This window comes from Ictidomys tridecemlineatus, chromosome 4 (genome assembly GCF_052094955.1).
Source record: "Ictidomys tridecemlineatus isolate mIctTri1 chromosome 4, mIctTri1.hap1, whole genome shotgun sequence".
NCBI lineage: Eukaryota > Metazoa > Chordata > Mammalia > Rodentia > Sciuridae > Ictidomys > Ictidomys tridecemlineatus.
The window spans coordinates 147,313,499-147,333,392 of record NC_135480.1 but is presented as its reverse complement, the minus strand read 5'-3'; the positions used below and the strand labels follow the sequence as shown (position 1 = coordinate 147,333,392).

The 19,894-nt window shown below is 39.3% G+C and overlaps 2 protein-coding genes across 12 annotated transcripts in view; both read left to right on the top strand.

Moving 5' to 3' along the window:
- The window catches only part of Spata6l (spermatogenesis associated 6 like), a 55,449-nt gene extending 46,335 nt beyond the window's left edge, over positions 1-9,114 (top strand). For 9 of the 11 annotated variants that reach the window (XM_078047603.1, XM_040285720.2, XM_040285719.2 and 6 more), the window contains 3 exons: positions 3,697-3,790; positions 4,799-4,900; positions 8,917-9,114. In XM_078047603.1, coding sequence (XP_077903729.1) covers positions 3,697-3,790; positions 4,799-4,888 — 184 coding nt within the window. In that variant the 3' untranslated portion in view covers positions 4,889-4,900; positions 8,917-9,114. The remainder of the gene's footprint in view (positions 1-3,696; positions 3,791-4,798; positions 4,901-8,916) is intronic. The other 2 variants (XM_078047600.1, XM_078047601.1) reach the window with 2 other exon arrangements.
- Positions 9,115-9,798: 684 nt separating this feature from the next.
- LOC101955870 (large ribosomal subunit protein eL43) lies at positions 9,799-12,104 on the top strand. The gene has a single exon (XM_013358068.4). The coding sequence runs from the start codon at positions 10,585-10,587 to the stop codon at positions 10,861-10,863; it is 279 nt and encodes a 92-aa protein (XP_013213522.2). The 5' UTR covers positions 9,799-10,584; the 3' UTR covers positions 10,864-12,104.
- Positions 12,105-19,894: the final 7,790 nt, after the last annotated feature.

Here is a 19,894-nt window from a genome sequence, read left to right as displayed (position 1 = left end):
AGACAGAATCCCATCACATTAAGTATGAAATGGATTGTGTTATGTACTTAATGGAAGTACATTCCAAATGCAGGGGAAAGACAGTGCAGGAGGAGATTAATTCCTTCCTGAGGGAGATCTGGGAAGGCCTCGTTTCTCCTTCTGCCTGTGAAATGGCTTATGCATTCATTCAACCAGACTTTTATGACTGTCTTTATACAGCAGGTCAGAGATTCTCTGGATGACATAATTGCCTCATGTTTTTTGAGTCAGTATCAGTTGAGATTAGAATTAAGTCGTATGGTTAGAGTGTGGAATCTCTATGGTTAGAAGAGTGTCTCAGAGGGAAAACAGGACTGTTAACCAATCTTCTCTGCCTGGAATGGGAATACTTAACCATTTAACTTATTTCTCCTGATCTCTGAGAACTTGAACCTAGCACAGAATTAAAAAGAAAGGAAAAATGTACAAAGAGCTTTCTACAGGCAGAACTTTGTGAATAAAGCAGACAAATGCTACTAGAGTATAAAGGAGGAGAATGGCACTTCTGGAATGTTTTGTGGAAGAGGGAGTATTTTCATGTGGCCCCCAAGGAAGGAGACTAGTTTATGATAGAGTTAATGGGAGTGAGGGCTGGGAGGTAAGATTGCAGGGCACTGTCAGTCTCTGAGTTTTGCGGGGGATAGTGAGTGTCAGTGCTCAAAGATCTGAGGGGCAGAGGATGCCAATCTGAGGAATTTGGGCTTTGCTTAGAAGAGAGTGGGAAGCTTTTGCAATGTCGCCTTTAGGAAGGTGAGTCTTCAGACCAGCATTTTATTAGCTATTTATAATGAGACAGAGAATTCTGTGTGTCCAGAGTTACTCTAAGCAACTAACTTTGGACCTAATTGGACTATGAGTTTGTAAATGAGGCCATGATCCATAATGACAAAAGAATGTCATGGCCACAGAAAGGTCATCCAGTTTGCGCATGGTTGTCCTGACTTTAGAGCCCAAAGTTCTGCTTCCTGGGAAACCTCTGGGTCCCGGACAATCCAAGAGATGGGGTCACCTGAACTCCAGAGGAGTTTAAGGCAGCTGTTTTGATTGGAGGATATACCCGTCATATACTTGGGGAACACCTCATTCCCCATTGATTTTAGAGTAATTACAAAGACAGACTTCTGGAACAGAAAGGGTTATCAGCACCTTGTCCCCACCTTACCAATGATTCTTTTCACAACAATACCATCTGAACCAGTCTCTGTGCCCAGATCCCGAGTGCATGAGAAATACCTCTTGAGATTCTCCTATCTTAATACTGAAATCAGTAAGGTCTGAGGTCATAGGGATAGTTTAGAGTGAGATTTTGGATTGAGATTCAGCCTAAGGGTTGAATGGAAGAAGTGCAAAGTCCTTTGACTATCAAGGTAAAAATAGTAGTCCCAAAGGAGAAAGGAACACTCTCCAGCCCAACACCCATCTCTACCATCTGGATAGTGTCACACCCCTTCAATGTACATCCTCACTCTTCCTTCCACATGAGAAGGTGAATAACATGGAAAAAGCTGTAATAAATAAACAGCACTGAGCCAGTCTGCTGGCTCATCATTCTCAAAGAATAGAATCTCAAATATAGAATAGATTGTAGGTAACATGCAACATATGTATTTATACTGTATGTGAATGTGGGAATTCCTTTTGTATTTTGAGACTTATAAAATAGCGTACACAGTGTCCAGCTGGTAGCTATTTTTAAATGTTAATTTGATTTATAGCTTCAAAATATTTCTATTTCTTCCTCTTAAAAATTCTTGGAGAAATTTACAAATGATATGTGTGGTCATTTCTTAAATACAGTAGTACTTTAGGGGAGGCTTTTGTTTGCTGTGAATTGTTTTTTGGGGTTGGTAATGGTTTGGAGTAGAGTCATTTCTACTCTTGGTCTTGTTTCCCTGGAAACCAGTGGGACATGCTTGTTACAGAGAGACTTGTGATCAGAAGCTGGATGGACCTGGAGCTATGCATAAGGGCAACTGTACAGGCGTTATTAGCTTAGTGGTTATAATAACTGTATTCCCAAATGCTCCTACCATTTCCAATGTTTGTCATAAATAACAGTAGAGAATGCTTTCATCTAAATTGCTGAAATTCTTTAGGCATTTTTAGGAAACAGTGTCTATGCTTTTCATCATCAAATTGCTGTATACACTTTTAGTTTAGTTTGACCACAGAATTTAGGATTTGGTATCTACCCCCTCCTAAATATGAGTGAGTGAATGAATGAATGAATGAATTCACCACCAAGCAATTCTTTAAATACTTACTGTGGTATTTGATACATACTATTTCTGGGATGAGCTATTAACCAGAGTCTCATTCCAATATCAGTCTTAGGAGTGGAGAAAGACATTAACCAGATAATAACAAAATGTTCACTGGTAGAAGTGCTATGAATGTGGTATTGGGAAATGGAACTCTAAGTGCATATAATAGGTCAGCTGACCTCCTCTACAAAAGACGACTCAGGTGAGACTCTTTGGGAAGTCAGCAAAAGAACTGAGCCCAGAAGTATAGTTAAGAGTTAATAAGAGGGGCTGGGGATGTGGCTCAAGCGGTAGCGCGCTCGCCTGGCATGCGTGCGGCCCGGGTTCGATCCTCAGCACCACATACCAACAAAGATGTTGTGTCCGCCGAGAACTAAAAAAAAATAAATATTAAAAATTCTCTCTCTCTCCTCTCTCACTCTCTAAAAAAAAAAAAGAGTTAATAAGAGTAGAGATAGGGATTGGGAGGTGGTGGTGTTGTAGGCAGAGGTCTTGGCGAATGCCAATGGATGGGCAAAAATGCTCCGTGTTGAGGAACTGAAAGACACTATCAGGTCTCTGGTTAAGTTTGGGGTCCAGGTCGTCTAAATTAAATGAGATATAAAATGAAATCCTTGTGGTAGAAAATAAGGGCTTAAATTTTATATGAAAAGTTGAGGGATTGAAAATTTAAATGTAAAAGCAGGATTTGTTCTTTAGAGAACTATCTGAAAAACACAGCAAAGTCTGAAGAAGAAAAGAATTCATTTCTCCTAGCCCCACATTCACATACAACCATTTTTAAAAAATATATTGGTTGTTCCTGCTACCTAGTTATTTTCTTATGTGTAAGTTTTATAAAGGTATTGAAATTATACCATGTTAGACTGTGGTTGTAGCTCAGTGAAGGAGCACTTGTCTAGCACGTGTGAGGCACTATTTTCAATCCTCTCAGAAAGAGAGAGAGGCGGGGGGAGGCACTGGTTTCAATCCTTAGCAGCACATAAAAATAAAGAAAGAAAGAAGGAAAGAAGGAAGGAAGAGGAAGGAAGGAAGGAAGGGAGGGAGGGAGGGAGGAAGGAAGGAAGGAAAGGTATTATGTCCATGTATAACTAAAAAAATTTTTAAAAAAGAAATTACACTATGTATACCATTTTGCATGTTGCTGTTTTTCTTATGATTAAATTTTTAGTATCAACCCGTGTTTGTTATGTACTCTTAAGATAGTGTCATTTTTTAAAAATAATGTTTCTTTTTAAAGATTTAGGTGGACACCATATCTTTAGTTTTATTTTTATGTGGTGTTGAGGATTGAACCCAGTGCCTTGCACATGCCAGGCGAGCGCACTACCACTTGAGCCACATCCCCAGCCAAGACAGTGTCATTTTTAGTAGCTGTATAATACTTCACTCTGTTTACTCTGTTGAGCAGGTTCCATCCTGGTTCTCAGCCCACATGGAAGAAGATCCATGAAAGGGTATGCAGTCTTCTTACATCCCACAGAGCTCAGCAGCATGTGAACAAGGTTAGGAGTTCCAATGAAACTAAATCTTTATTGCCAAAGTAATAAGGGAACTGGAACTTTCAGTCTAGTGAGGGAAACACACATTAATCAAGTAACTACAGGAATAAATGTAAAACTGTGACATTTACCATGGAGAGTACAAGGTGACCTGAGAGTGTGCAGCAGGGGATGTGAGTCGTTAAGAGCCAGGGAGGAAGAGGAGGAGGAGCTGAGATCTGAGGAATGAGTGGCAGCTACTTTGGTGCACACCTTTCATGGAGTGGAGGTCCGGTGAAGGGGTCCTTTTAAAGGACTGAGAGAAGATGGTCTAACTTGTCTGTAGCACGTTTCCTCTACACTTGGGAACCCAGTCCAGAGAAGAGTATGGGGTGTGTGTGTGGTCCATGTAAGATTGAAGAAAGTTTTTCTAAAATTTAATAAGGCGATTTTGGCTGTTTGACTTACATGTGGGTGTTAGGAGTATTCGGATCCATTGGTAGATATATCCAGGACTTTATGTGTACCACATACCTACAACTAAGCCACCTTTAACAATGCAAAAGAATACAAATGAAAGGTTAGCAGTACACTCGGTGTCTGGATATAACCATGCCATATATAATTGAATTGGTCACCTTGGCTTGTTAAATACTGGCATGTACTAAATTTATGGGATGACATTTACAGGTGGATATTGATTACTGTAATGATGAGAGTAGTGGATTACTTCCTCTTTGTGAAGTTATTGGTTTTACCTTAATTCACAACCTTTCCCAGTAAAGGACTCTCTTTAAAATGAAGAAAAAAAGAAAGGAAGGAATGGAAAAAAAGAATGAAAGAAGGAAGAAAGAAAAGAAGGAGGGAGGAAACGAAGGAAAGAAAGGAAGGAGGGAGGGAAGCTACATACCCACACATACAGTGAACACCACAGATTTGGAATGTATGGGATGCTCACACAAAAACTACACATCTGGGTATTATTGATCTCTATTACATTGTGGCAGTACAATTGCTGGATGTGTTTTATAGGAAGATTCTACCTTTGAAATAAACGATAACCTTGAAAGACCAGTCTGCTCTCCAACGAAATACCCACTGCATGAAGAGATATATTTTTAACTGCTGTCATAAGTAAGTAAGAAGCTTCAGTACTTATTATCCTTTTGTGAAAAAAATTGAAGTTTTCTACAATGAAGTAACTAAAAAATGTTGTGGACAGAAAATGTGGAGGAGATCTAAGGTCTATGTTCTTCGTTCACCCAGTAAAACTCAGTAAAGAATGATGGTACATGTATCTGCCTGCTCTCTTGCCTCCTATCCCGCCTGCTGTCTTTATCTAAAGACCCCTGGGCTTCTTTCAGTCCCTTTCCTTGAACCAGGGGCCTTTGCACTGTTGCTTTCTCCATCTGGAATTCTTCCCGCCTCTGCCCGGGTAACTTCTGTTTGTCCTTCAGCTCTCATCACTTTCCATGACACTCCCTCCTTTATAACACCGTGCACTTATCTTTCATTAAGTGCAACACAGTTTTTTATTATTGTTTTAAATCAGTCTCTTCTATTAGAATGAAACCTTCATGATATCCAGGACTGTATCTCTTGCCACTTTAAATTTAGCATTTTGTGCAACACAGGGAATCCCATTTAACTTTTCAATTGGACATACTGGCTGTGTGTCCCAAACAAGAACCTGTCTTGCCACCCTTATCTGCCATTATTCTCACATCATCTGGTCCTCCACTGTGGTGGTTACTTAGTAAACTTTCTTATAAGTGAATGTCAAATAAGGTAACTCTATCTCATATTTCAATTCAGATATGTGGCAAAGTAGTTGGCCGCATTGTGGGCTGTTCATCATTTCTCAGGTATTCTCTTATATTTTCCTTTCTGAACCAGGCCCAGAATAATAATGGCTCTAACTTTTAGAATGGTATTCTTGCCTGCGGATAGTTGAAAGCTTATTTCTGTGGATGGGAGTGAAGCTGGGGAACTCCTCTTCTGCCATCCTGCTGACCAAAGTCTCAGTTTTTCCTTATCAGATGCTTCCTAAATCCCAAGAATGGGTCCAAACACTTCACATGTATTAAATGAATTGATAGTTACTTCTCACAACAACCATATGAGATGGGTACTATTATTAGTTCTGTTTTACAGAGGTAAACTGAGGCACTGAGAGATTTAGCTACCTTGCTCAAGGTGTCATATCTAGTGAATGGTGGAACTGACAATATGAACTTGGGAATTCTGGCTTCAGAGACCATCCTCTTAACCATTACAAAGCTAGAGTGTGTGATAGAAGAACTCTGGGAAGAAAGACAGCAGGTATATAAATAAGAGCCCTTTGATACCCAAGCAGAGTTTTCATACACTGCCCTTGGATGTCTCCCAGTAAGATCCTATTGTGCTATATTATATATTTCTCACTCTAGCCACATCAAAATAATTTGAGTCTTTTTAAACAATAAAGGAGTATGGGATAACCTACTAGATTTTCACTATAGTCAGGCTCCTGAAAGTCTGCTTTAAGGGATCATTTTTTGCTTTAGGTCTCAATTCACCTTGCCCCAGGGCTGGCCAGGTCTCCTCATCTTTATCACAGAGGAATGTGGAGGACAGCTCAGTAATTGTCTACATTAGAACGTTCTGCTTTGTAGATTAAAGGATTCTAGGCCACTTAATCTCTGGTCATGAAAACAGTCATCTAGGCTTTTATTAGGTTGTTGCACAGAACATAGCCCACATAATTACCAAATGCCAAATTGCTTTGAATTTCAACATGGGTAACATCAAGTTACCTAAAGCCTGAACCAGCTGGAGTGGACACTGATATGAGGGGACTCAGAAGAGGTAAAAGAAAAAATCTATAAATTCTATCTTGGAAAATGGATTTCCTACAAATCAGGAGTCACCACCCCCCTGGGGTTTGGAATATGCTCATGAGTGTTTTCCGGAAACTACCCATTCTATCCTTTTACTAACTCCACTTTTTTTTTTTGTATTTTTAAAATTTATTTCTTACATGACAGTAGTGGAATGCATTACATTCATAGTTATCTATTTCACTTTTTGAGCTATGGATTCCTAGGGAGGCAGGCTCCTGGAGCGTCATCATGTTAGGGAGGTTCTTGTGAAAAACCTGGGTGACTCTGGCTAGTCTTAAGCAAACAGGGCATTTATATGAGCAGCACTGTGTAACTAGGGAATATCCAAACAAGCAAGGTTAAGTAGACACAATAGCACAGCTAGCGTCACTCCTGTGGGTTGGGAAGCGAGATCCCGGAGAGGATGCATATGGCACACTGTGCTGCATTCCCACCACGTATTCCGGTCGATACCTTCCTCGAGGACTCTCCTGATTGCATCTGTCCTGTCCCTTCTCCATATTAGCTCTTTCACTGTCAGTCAGCTTTTCCTCTCCTGGCTTTCAAGATCTCAGGGAAACCTAAAAGTGGATTCTTAACCACAAAAAAATGAGGGATTCTTAAATCCAGAATGATGAGTCCAACTACCTGGCCAGGTAGAAAGAGGATAGAGGGAAGAAATGGGTAGAAGACATTGGAATACATCTATTTCCTCCTTATTCTGGATGTTTTGGGACTTGTACTTTTGACATAAAACAGATTATCCCTTGTATACTTTAAAATGGTGGCTTTTACTACAAAAATAACAACAACAACAATAAAAACTCTGAACTCTTCAGGTAATCCCTAGTTCTCTTGGACAGGGAGGGCATGATTGCCTCTATTCCATATCCCTTACCAATGTGTGAACTAACTGCCCATGTCTGGTACACTTTCTGAGAATCCATTTTTGGAGATGGGTTTACAAGGCCATCTCTGTAACACTCCTGATCCCTATGAAGTCAGGCCCTCTGCCTTCTGTGCAGGAAGGGGACACTTAGCAAATTGCAATAGGTCTGGCCCACTGGACTCTCTATCCCTGTGAGCATTTGCCCACCTGTGATTCCAAATTCCACCCTGTGGCTTGCCCTCAGGGAGAGAGAGATTGAAGTTTCTTGTAATCCCTCCAGCCGGTCAGTGAGGAACTTGGGCCTGGATTTCCTCAGACACTAGGAAGAATTGTATCCCTGAACTTTTTGAAAAATTGAAGAATAACAAAAAGGAAATACATCAAGAAAAGATAAAGGACACAAATTGAAAAAATTGAAGTACTGGTTTCTGATCCTATCATAGCTCATTGCCTCTAGTTCCTAAGACAGTAGCTGGTATGGCATCTAATCTCACCTGTCTCCACTGGGTAGGGGCCATTTGACTTTTTTTCATAGGGGCCCAAACACCTCTGTGAAATCAAGCTGAAAGCAATTCTGCCTTCACTGCTGAGCCATGCCACTGTTCAGAGCTCTCTCTCTCTGACTTGGTCACCAGTTTCTGAGGGATTTGGTGATTTGTGAGGATTGAAGCAATGGATAATGGTGTAACTTTCTTCATCCTAGGAGCTTTCGGTCCTGTCAGAGACTAACAGACCACACAGGCAGTGGCTACCCACCCAAGTCAGCAGCAAACTAATGTGTCAGCAGTTGAAGAATGAGCATTAGAATCACTGGGAGTACTTTGAAAAATTTTAGTGCCTGGGCCTCATTCACTCCAGAACAATTAATTTAATTTGAGTCTGCATAGGTGGTGCCTAACACTGGTATTTTTTTAAGGTCTCTCGGAGATTCTGATGCACATTTAGGATTAAGAATCTCTACAATAGATTGCGAGGTTCTTGAGGATGGGGAGTTTGGAACACCCCCAACTTCCATACTTAACCTCCTCTGTGCTCAATAATGATTGCTCTGTAGAATACAGTTGATTGGAATATGTTGGACAGTTCAACAGTTATTTTGTTTGTTCCGAGCATTTGCTACACACACACACACGACTAGTAACAATGCTCACAATAATACTAGGAGGTAGATACTCCAAGTATTGTCATCCTGATATTTTACAAAGAGGTCAAATAACTTGTCCAAGGTCACACAGGTGGGAATCTTGGGGAAAGAGGCTCAGAAAACAAATGACCTCATTTGTTTTCATTGGCATAGTCTGAGAAAAGCTAAATGTCAAGAAGGATAGTATGAAATAATCTTTTTCTCCTTGATTGTGTTGATTGTAGTGATGGAGTATGTGATGTCTTACATTTCACAGGGGAAAATGATGAAGGCTGCTGGAGGATCACGAAGAGCTTGCTCAAGACAACTGCACATCCTTGGAGAAATGAACAATGATCTTTGTTGTCTCTATTGAGTTACTGGTGTCTAATCCCCTTTATATCAAACCCTGTATTCATTCTTTTTTGCCCAGGTAAGAATTATTGATTAAAATGTTTGCTGTTTGGGGCTCACATTTTCTTGTCACCTGGAACATTGTGTTTTGTTGTAGCAGGTGCTTTTCCATTTGCAAAGCACGTGTTAGGATTCTGACAGAAAGGTCAAGATGCTTTCTCAGCTATTCTTTATTTTTGTCAGTGAATGTGTTCTTGAAAAGCTTATCTTCCCTCTTCCTTCTTCCTTCTTTCTTTCCCTTCCTTTCTCCCTTCCTTCCTCTTAAATTTTATATGCAACAGAAGTTGCTAATTGGGGGAATAACCTGATAAATCCTGCAGGAAACAATTGTCAACCCGATTTTCTCCTTTTGGCAAATCTGATTTTTTTGCTATTGTTGTTTTTAATGTTAGGCTTGATTTATATGAAGTACTCTTAAAATGTAGGAAAAGAGAATTATTTCTGGAAAAATTCACATTTTTGTTTTAATGGTTGAATTTCTATGATAAATTTGTAAGAGGAGGCAGTTTCTTTGGATTGTGGTTTAAACTGTTCTGTTCCCATCCCTTCCTTTTTTCACCCTTAGCAATTCTTAATAAATTTAGATGAAGATCAAAATCTTTCTCAAGCATTTCTCCAAAAGAACTACATTAAGTAAATAGGTTCCACAGAAAGGTCTGCCAAAAACCAGACTTTAAATTAATTAGTAGGGTGCCTTTATGAAATGCTTACATAGTTGGGGGGAGCAGGAAGAGGAAGCAGATGGGAGGAAGGGTTATTAGAAGCCCATTTGTTTTCATGGGCACAGACCCAGAGAAAAGGGGGTCTGAAAAATGGAAATCTTCATTTTTTATTCATATTATAACCTAGGCATCTTCTTCTGTCATACTTGGTATGGTCTGAATGTTTGTATGTCCTCAAATGTTGAAATCTTACCCTGGAAGGTGAAAGTATTAGGAAGTGGGGCTTTTGGGGAGGTGATTAGGTTATGAGGGTAGAGCCCTCATGAATGGGATCAGTATCCTAGAAAATTAGGCCCAAGGGAGCTCATTTCTCCCTTCCACCACAAGTGAGGATGCAGTGAGGTGGTATATCTACAAACCAAGAAGAGGGCCCTTAACCAGTTTCCAAATCTGTTTATTCCTTGGCCTTGAACTTCCTGGTCTCCAGAACTGTGAGAAGTAAATTTGTTATGTTTAGAAGCTGCCTGGTATTAGGTATTTTGTTATAGTATCTCAAATGAACAAAGACAATATACTGAAATTCTTTTAGTTTTTACAAAATACAGAGAGAGCTAGGTTTTCTTTTCTCATTATGACCACAAAAATTGGTTTGTTAGGAAAACAAAATTAAGTAGAAAAAGAAACTCCCAAAACAAAAACAAAACTCATCATCTCAGAATTCTAGTCAGTTGGAGCTGGGGTTGTGGCTTAGTGGTCGAGTACTTGCCTAGCACATGCAAGATTCTGGGTTCGCTCTTCAGTATCACATAAAAATAAATAAATAAAATAAAGATATCGTCCTTTCCGGGCTCAGGCCTTAGTCATGCGACATGGCTAAACGCATCAAGAAAGTCAGAATCGTGGGTAAATATGGGACCCATTATGGTGCCTCTCTCCAGAAAATGGTGAGGAAAATTGAAATCAGCCAGCACACCAAGTACACTTGTTCATTCTGTAGCAAAACCAAGATGAAGAGACAAGCTGTGGGGATCGGGCACTGTGGTTTCTGCATGAAAACAGTGGTTGGTGGTGCCTGCACCTACAACACCACATCTGTCATCAAGGTCAGGTCTGCAATCAGAAGGCTGAAGGAATTGAAAGACCAGTAGAAAGTTCTAATATATAACAAAATTGTGGTTTGTTGTTAATTGTATTAACTGGATATTCTGATGTGAATTGCATTAATATTACCCTTTTAAAAGATATTTGTAAACTGAAGCCCTTCTAATTTGAATTGGAAAATTTTGCTGAGATGGGTTATTGTAATTCAGAGGGTTTTTTTCCCCCAGTAGTTAGATGATAATGGCATGAAACTAAGTCTTAGGTATTATGCTTACCTTTTTTTTTTTTAAAGAAAAAAACCAATGTTCAACTTCTTAGTTGAGCATATTGTGCAAAATTTGTTTTAAAGGTAAAATATGCTAAAATACACAAAGGATATACATAAAACAAAGATTGTGTCCAACTACAACTAAAAAATAAAATATTGAAAAATAAATTAAAAAAGAATTCTAGTCAATTAAAAGCATATATTCTAATAAGCATTCCACCTTTAGAAGTGGACAAAGCAGGCTTAAATTACATGCACTTATAAATGTTCTTGATGTTTTTGGAACTACCATTTATCAATTTGTTATTTTGGTATTACCTTTAAGAAGTCATCAAAATTTCAAAAAATACTGTGTTACATTAAGATTATGGTATGCTGGACTCAGAGGCACACACCTGTAATCCCAGTGGCTTGGGAGGCTGAGGCAGGAGGGTCGTGAGTTCAAAGCCAGCCTCAGCATAAGTGAGGTGTTAAGCAACTCAGTGAGAACCCTGTCTCTAAATGAAATACAAAATAGAGGTGGGGATGTGGCTCAGTGGTCAAGTGCCCCTGAGTTCAATCCCCTGTACCACCACCCCCCCAAAAAAAGATTATGGTACAGTTCTCAGAAAAGGTCCATTTACATAAATAGTTAAGGGAAATAAATCCTAATGAATTCATATCTCATTTTAGTTATTTTAAAATACATGAAACTCAGTGTTCATTTTTCAAAAATAGTTTGTGCATAACTTCTTAATTTAATAAGATCTTGAATGCTTGCTTTTATTAAGTCATTTTTTACTAAATATACCTTTTTTCTCACTTTCTGATCTGTTAATTCTATTTTTATATTATTTTTATTTTAACTTTTTATTTCTCAAAGAATCATTGTTTTGAGGAGTCATCTTAGGGCTAGGGTTGTGGTTCAGATATTTTGCTTTTGGATTATGTAACAGCATGAATAATTTTGTCATGTATTGGGGTTTGGATTGCTGTGTGAAGATCTGTGTAATTCAACACAATAAAAAAAGAATCCCCACCTCTCTTGCTTCAGTTTATATTTTATTTCTTGACTTTCACAAATGAAGATCTGTCAAATCCTGGACCATAATTTACAAATTTATTTCATGAGATTTTGGTGAAAATCATTGTACATGCTGCTGTACAATGAGACCTTTATGGCCACTAGGCTAGCTGAAGCTTATAGGGCCTGTATTATAAAAGAGATTTTTAAAAATGAGAGTGTGAATGATATGTAGGACATAAAAGAAGTTTTAAGTGAAAAATGTGAGAAGCTTGATGTGTTATGTATTTGAGTTCAACCTCCTGCTGAATGCCATGTTATTCTCAACATACCCATGACACCACTCAATGAGTTCCATTTAAAGGGTCCTCTCATCTTTCTGATGGACATTCTGAGGAGTAGGACATTCCCTCTAGTCCATGCTATGATGAACAAATCTAGTATTTCCAAGTGGACTACTGGCCCTTCCCTAATTAGGGGTTCCAACCAAGAACTACTTGGGAACTTTCAGATTGTGTTAGCTTTCTGTTGCAGTGGCAAAATATGGGAGACAAACCACTTAAAAGAGGAAAGCTTTATTTTGGCTTGAGGTTTCAGAGATTTTAGTTCATGGTCAGCTGGCTCCATTCTATGGGCTTGTGTTGAGCCAGATCATTATGGCGGAGAGGGTGTTGTGGAGCAGATCTGCTTACCTCATGGAGTCAGGAAAGTAGGGAGAAAGAACAAGTGAGGGGTTTGGGACAAGATGTACCCTTCGAAGTTAGGCCCCTAGTGACCTACTTATTCTGCCTAGGCCTCACCTCTTAATAGCCCATTCAGCTAGAACTCATCAATGGATGAATCCATTGATGAGGTTAATGACATCATGATTGAATCACTTTCCAAAGCCTCAGCTTTGAATATTGTTGCATCAAAGACCAAACCTTCAACAACCTGAGTCTTTAGCATTCATTTCAGATGCAAACCACAACACTGATCTTGGGGGAAATTCCCTCTCATCACTTCCCTTGTCCTGGGAATCCTGACAACAGTGACAAGAGCTGCAATCCTCTGTTCTATTGGTCTGAGACCCTTCCGTCCTCCACACTGGGTCTGAGTGTTTCATTATGGCAATAAAATTACTTTATAGGGGAAAGAGCCTATGCTTACTTTCACCTTCAGAACTAGGGAATCTGGCCAAAACAGGAACATGGTTAGGACAGAAACTCTTCCTTGGTGCAGATGGGTCCTTTTTAGGATGGCTGGGTTGACAAAGCCTCTTCAGCAGAGTGAGGCATTCCCAGATCCAAAAATACCCCCTTGGGTCGGTCGGTCTGTCTGTCTATCTATCTATCTATCTCTATATGTTCTTTTCCCTTTGTTTTCATATCTCTGTTTTTAAAGTGCTCTGAAGCCCATAGTATAATATGACCTCTTTTCACTTACCCATAACAGTTGCCTTCTGGAGCTCATTTACTCTGTGTAACTCATGTAAAGTACGTGGTAGAGCACTTGGAAAACTGAGATGCTGAACCGAGGAATGAGGGAAGGAGTGCAGGAGTATCGGGGGAGGAAGGGAGAGAGAACTTTCATCCTATCTCTTTATTGGCATTCCAGGTCCCCCAAAAGTAGATGATAATAAGGTTTCTAAGACTGTGCCTCTCTCAAACACCCCAAAGTTGCCCTTGACCTGGCCCCCTCTGTGGAAGAACATAGGAAAAAATTACCCTCTACACACACTGAGGCTAAGCAAGATATACAATAACAGTTTACTAAAATTTTATTGAGGATTTTTGCATCTGTATTCATCAAGGATATTGGTTTGTAGTTTTCTTAATGTTCTTCTCTGGTTCTGTTATCAGGGTGATACTGGCATTATAGAGTGAATTTGGAAGTGTTCCATATCTTTCTGTTTTAGGCACTTATAGGTGTGAAGACTGAGGACTGAGAAGCAATAGCACCTGGATTTAAATCCTGCCATTTATAGGCCGAGGGCCTTGGGCAAATAATTGAACTCTTTGTGTCTCGGTATCTGGATGTGTAAAACAGAGGTAATAATAGTATCTGCCTTATAATGTTGTTGTAAGTGGATGACACATTTTGAAAGCACATTAAATCAGTGCCTAGCACAAAATTAGCACTCAGTAAGTATTTGCTATTCTTATTCTCATCTCATTTAATTATCTGAGGAGAAAGCACTATTTCCTAGATTTTCTCACTAAGGACACACGAAAGCTCACTAAAAGCAAGTGTCAGAGTCTATTTTCAAACCCTGGTCTGTCTTGTTTCCAAACCTCTACCACTTTCTGGTTGTCACAATGGGCATTATTGTCCCTGAGGCATCCTGGAAATTCTAGCTGAGGGTTTGAAGAACATAAACTCCGAGTTTCAGTCAAAGTGACAGGGCAACTAAAGTCTTTTGACAGTTGTTAGAATGAGGTTAACCACTTCTTGCTTAGGTCAACAAGAGGTGCTTTCTGTTTCTATTTCCTGTCATTGGAAGATTATGTTTGTAAATAGCATTTTTAGGAAGTTCTCCTTCCCCCTCACTTCAAAATAAACCTCCCTGTTCCTTTTCCTCCAGGAACTGACACTTAAGTTGGTATTTTGAACTGAGATAAATACCACACCTGTTTTAGTGGGATGACTTCCAGGAACAGATCGTAAGCAGTAGGTGTTATTGCTGGAAGTGCTGGATTCATGGTGGGAACTCCTGGTCATGAAAGCTCATCTGGCATTGCGTAAGGGAAGTTCATCTCAGGCACATGATGACATTCTTTGTCCATTGAGTCATTCGATCTCCCAACCCTGACAACCAAATCTATTCCACAGTCTTGCATGGGTCCACTGAACTTGTATTCACCAAGTTCCTACTATATGCTTAGTGTAGTACTGGGACCTGTGGGGTAGCAGAGGTCAGGCTAGAGGTGTACAACACAGCAGGTACCTCTGGAAGTCTCCAGACTTACTAGAGCAATGAGATAATTCAAGTGTGACTCTCAAAAAAATATTGCAAACTTGAGTGTCTTCAGGATCAGGCAGTACTTGTTACTCTTCGATGCACTAGGATTTGAAATAATGGTGAGTGGTAGAAACTGGAGTGAAATGGGCACGGTGACACCTACTTCCCCACTCCCACAGGTTGTTTGAATTCCTCAAATTCAAATGTAAAGCAACAAGGCTCTGTTGCCACATAAAGCTGGTGTGAAGCCATGTCTTGCCCACAGTCATCAGTTCTGACTCCTGTTTAATAGTATGAAATAATGATATCGATTAAGTGATGTTTGTGGAACTTAATTTCAGTCCTTTATAATCAACTCTCATACTGATTATAATAAAGTAATAATAATATAATATAATTATATTATATTATATTATGTTATATTATAATATAATATAATATTAGTTATAATATCAGGTAATATCTGATTAGTTACCAAGATGCTGTTGTTTCTCCAGATTCCAGGATATAAGAAACACTGGAGTCTTAGGGCTGAGGGCTAAGAGGGTCTTTTGACTTTGAAGAAAAGGAAGAACAGATGGAGAAGAAGCTTGGAAAAAGTGAGGCAATTGGAGAGAGGAGAATGAGGATGTGTGTGGAGAAGGAAGTGTACATTAGGAATATATTCTGAAGTGTATTAAATATTAGGACTCACATTTTAAACTTTGTACTATAGACATTAGGGCTTGGGGACAAGAAAGTCAAGTGTCAATCTGACAATCTTATTTAGGATAGTCTGGGAGTAGGTTAGAGACTAGGGGCATGGAGACTATGAGAAAGCCTTTGAAAAAATCCGGAAACTAGCCTTGAGCTGGGTAGGAGGCCAGAGAAGATAAAAGGATTGATTCAGTATTTGGGATGGAAAGAAATAATGAGACATCTTACTTTATGAAATGTTTTGAAGCCTGTGGGTGTATGTGTTAGGGGTAAGATCTGATTCCTTTCAGGAAGAAGCAGTTAAGTCAGGCGGCCTTGGCTGAACTGTGAAGCCAAGGTAAACTATTCATTTATTGAGAGTGAAGTATTGATTAAGGGAATAATTGCCCTGCAGATCCAAGGATACAGAGTCCTTCGTTTTATGAGATTCATATTCTTCATGACCTAAGGCAAGATGAACTCAAGAACTAAGGAAAAAAATAGGAAGTCAAATAAAATCTTTTGGGGGAGGATTTTTTTCATGGTCTCTTTTTGGCAGGTGGGATAGGGACACTTAGAATACTAGGGAGTGGGATTGCTGAGAGGCAGAATAGATGTCCCAAGGACAATGGAGGCCTTGTCTTGGATTTAGTTTAGCTTTTTTTTTTTTTTAATTTCCTCTGAATCATTTTCTTTTCTTTGAATCTTTCTTATTATGAAGGTTCTATTGTAGTAGAATGTAGAGGATCATCAAAGTACAAGTTGTTTGTTGAAGGACTGCATGGGAAGAGAAAATGAAGGAACATACCACATCCAGTTATTCACTGTGAAGGGAGGCTAAATCTGGGGCCAGCTCTTCACAAAGAGGCAACATTGTTCACTCCAGCTTCTCCCTAAAGGCCAGAGCAGAGGGATTCAATAAATGCACTAATTTCTATAGACCTGCCTTATAGCATCAAACCTAGTGGAGTCAAAAACAGGAAGACACTTGCAGGGGAAATAATGTTGACTTTAAAAACACAATATTCAATTTAGGAGAGATGTAAGTAGAAATTTATGTGGTTGATATTGAGTAAGTTCAGTTTAAAAAAGATAGTAGAAAGGCCAATGGAAAATGCCCAGTAGAAGTTAGAAATGGCATCTGAAGTTTGACCAAGAAGTCAAGGCAAGAGAAATCAAGGGTTTTAGTTACTTTTGTGGATTCATATTTTTGGTAATCATCTACATAAAGTAGTTGGAGTATAGTATTTGAAGCCAAATTAATGAGTGACTTTCTGGTGGAGACAGTATAGAGAACATTTAAAGGAAGCTTGCTCACTCATTTCTCAAATATTTGAGGGGCCCCTGTGTGTTTGGCAGAGGCAGAGATGAGAATCACAGCAGGAAGCAACAGTAGGAGGAGGTTACAAAGGTGATGGGACAGGGCGGGAAAGAGGCAGGCAGGGATGCCCCTGGTGGTGTCCCCAAAGTCAAGGGGAGAGAACATAGTGGTATGTGAGCTAATCAACAGTGACAAGTGTTGCAGAAGAGTAAACACTGATGACTGGGAAAATGCCCTTTGGATTTCACAAGCAGGGCATTGGTTACCTTGGGGTTTCAGGAGAGCTGTAGGGGTGGAAACCAGACTGTTGTGGGCAAGGGTGTTAACGAATGGGAAGGAAATGGAGAGTGAACATGAAGACCAGAAAGCAACCCCAAACATTTGTCAAGAAAAGGAAAGAGATACATAGTTTCAGTTTTTATTCTGATACCTTCCCATCTTTAGTTTGGGAAAAGGTAGGTCTTCTTGGAAGAATTGATTTTTTAAAATGTTTAGTTTTTAGTTATAGTTGGACACAATATCTTTATTTTTATGTGGTGCTGAGGCTCGAACCTGGTGCATCATGTATGGTAGGCAAGTGCTCTGCCTCTGAGCCACAAACCCAGCCCAAAGAATTGGGTTTTGAATGAAGGATTTAAAGGTGATATGAGGGGAGAGTGATGTGATGAAATGGTAGCAGCCATGGAGGAGGTGAGGTAAGGTCACAAGGTGACAGGGGATAATAGAGATATTTTCGTCTCTGTTAGAATGTGACAACAAATTTGAGGGAGTAAATTTGATCATAGCCAATGAAATGCCATCATTAGAAAAGATGAACAGCTTTTAATGAGGTGACAGTTGAATACTACCATGTGCAGCCTTTTGCTTTGTAGGCATTTTTGAAACCCCAAATCTTGATTGCTCTAAAAATACTTTGGAATCATGTGGGAGTCCCAGCTCTTTGAACTTTGACAAGGTACCTCATCTTGCTAAACCACAGTTTCCTCATCTGGAAAACAAAGGGTAATATTACTTGCTCAATAGGAATATTGAGAAGAACAAATAAAAGTATGTATATACAATATCTTGTTCAGTATCAGCACATAGTTAGCACTTGGTGTTAGCAATGATTCTTTTTTAAAATTTATTTTATATTTATCGAGATATGTTTGAAATGCAAAAAGCTGCATCTATTTGATGTGTAAAAATTGATGAGTTTGGAGAGTTTTATGCCTGTAAAACCATTTCTATAGTGAATATCATAAATCTGTCACCTCCAAGTTTCCTTTCTCCCTCCTTCCCTTTCTTTTCTTCTTTGTGTATATATATATATTTTTTATGAGAACACTTACTATCAGAGCTACCAAAATTTGTAAGTATACAGTACCATATAGTTAACTATAGGTACAATGTTGTAAAGTAGATCTTTACAATGCTTCTTTTTTGTCTTGAAATTTTTGGACCACTCAGATTTGAGTTAGAATTAATATTCCAGCACCCCTGGCTCTCTCTGCTTTATATAGTGCTCAGTAAAGAACATTGGCACTGAAGCAGGACTGCTGTGCCATCTTATTTGTTGTATGATCTTAGCCAAGTTGCTTAAATTAACCTTTCATGCTGGTTTCCTCACCTATAGAAAGGAGATAATAATACTTCCACTTCATGATACTGTTATGAGATTACATGAGTTATTATTTAGGTGGTAGGAACAGTGCTTGCCACATCATAACTACAATGCTAATATTTGTCAAGTGAATAAAAATCCTCTGTCCTGTCATTTTTCCTTCTAGTATCACAGCATTCCATCCCCTCTCGCCTTCATTCGGGCAGGGAGAAATCTCATTTGATGCCTACAGCTATTAAGTATTAGGTCAACTTCTTAAAGAAATGGGACCCTCACAGTAGAATGGGTAGAGAATAGTGATGGGAGGGGAATGGAGGGCAGGGGGGAATAGGGAGGGCAGCAGAATACAATTGACACTAGGATTGCTGTATGTATACACATGGATGTATATAACCAATGTGATACTGCAATCTGTACACGTGGAAAAATGAGAATTCATACCCTATTTGAATCAAATGTATGATATGTCAAGATCATTGTATTGTCTTGAGCAACTAATAAAAAAATAAATTAAATTTAAAAAAAAGAAATGGGACCCTTACTTGCCTCAATGTCATTTCTCTGAAAGATAATGATACACCAGAATAGAGTAGGTAATTGTCTGGCTGGGATAATCTATGAGCAAATTTGTTCTAGGGGCAGAAGAGCAGACTACAGATCCTTGCAGCACAAGTTTGCCTTGTTTGCATTTAATTTTTTCATGGATTGAAGGTGGCATGTTTTCCTGACTTAACTAACCCCTCCTGTCAGAGTCTTGCTTGGGTTTGTGTGTGTTTAATGTGAAGCTGACAAATTCTTGTCTATTGTAATGTTTCTGGCTAAATGGAAATGGAGGACTAGCTGGGAAGCCCTGGGAGGTAAAGCTAGTTTGGCATGCTGGGAAGACAGAAGTGTTGAGGAAGGGTCAGCCAGTGCTCCTTTGTGGCTAAACTGGTACTTCTTTTATTCATAATATAAGTTTACACAGTAGCACTTCTCTGACATAGTCACACCCACTCTCTTTCCTAAAGACCTGGAAATTTTGTTATCCTCAGATTCAGGTTTTTAGGACCCTGTTTCCTCACTCCAGTCGGTTCAGACAAAACCCTTCTGCTGGCCTTTTATTATTCTTGCCAAGCTAAGTGATAACCTTAGGAATACAACACAAGGGCTCTTTAAATGAACATTATGTCTGCATGCTCGATGGAGGATCAAAGTCATCTTTAAAATATTCATGCCTTCAGCATTTTGTGGGGGCAAGGGGTGCCTTTTCTCTAGCCACTGTGCT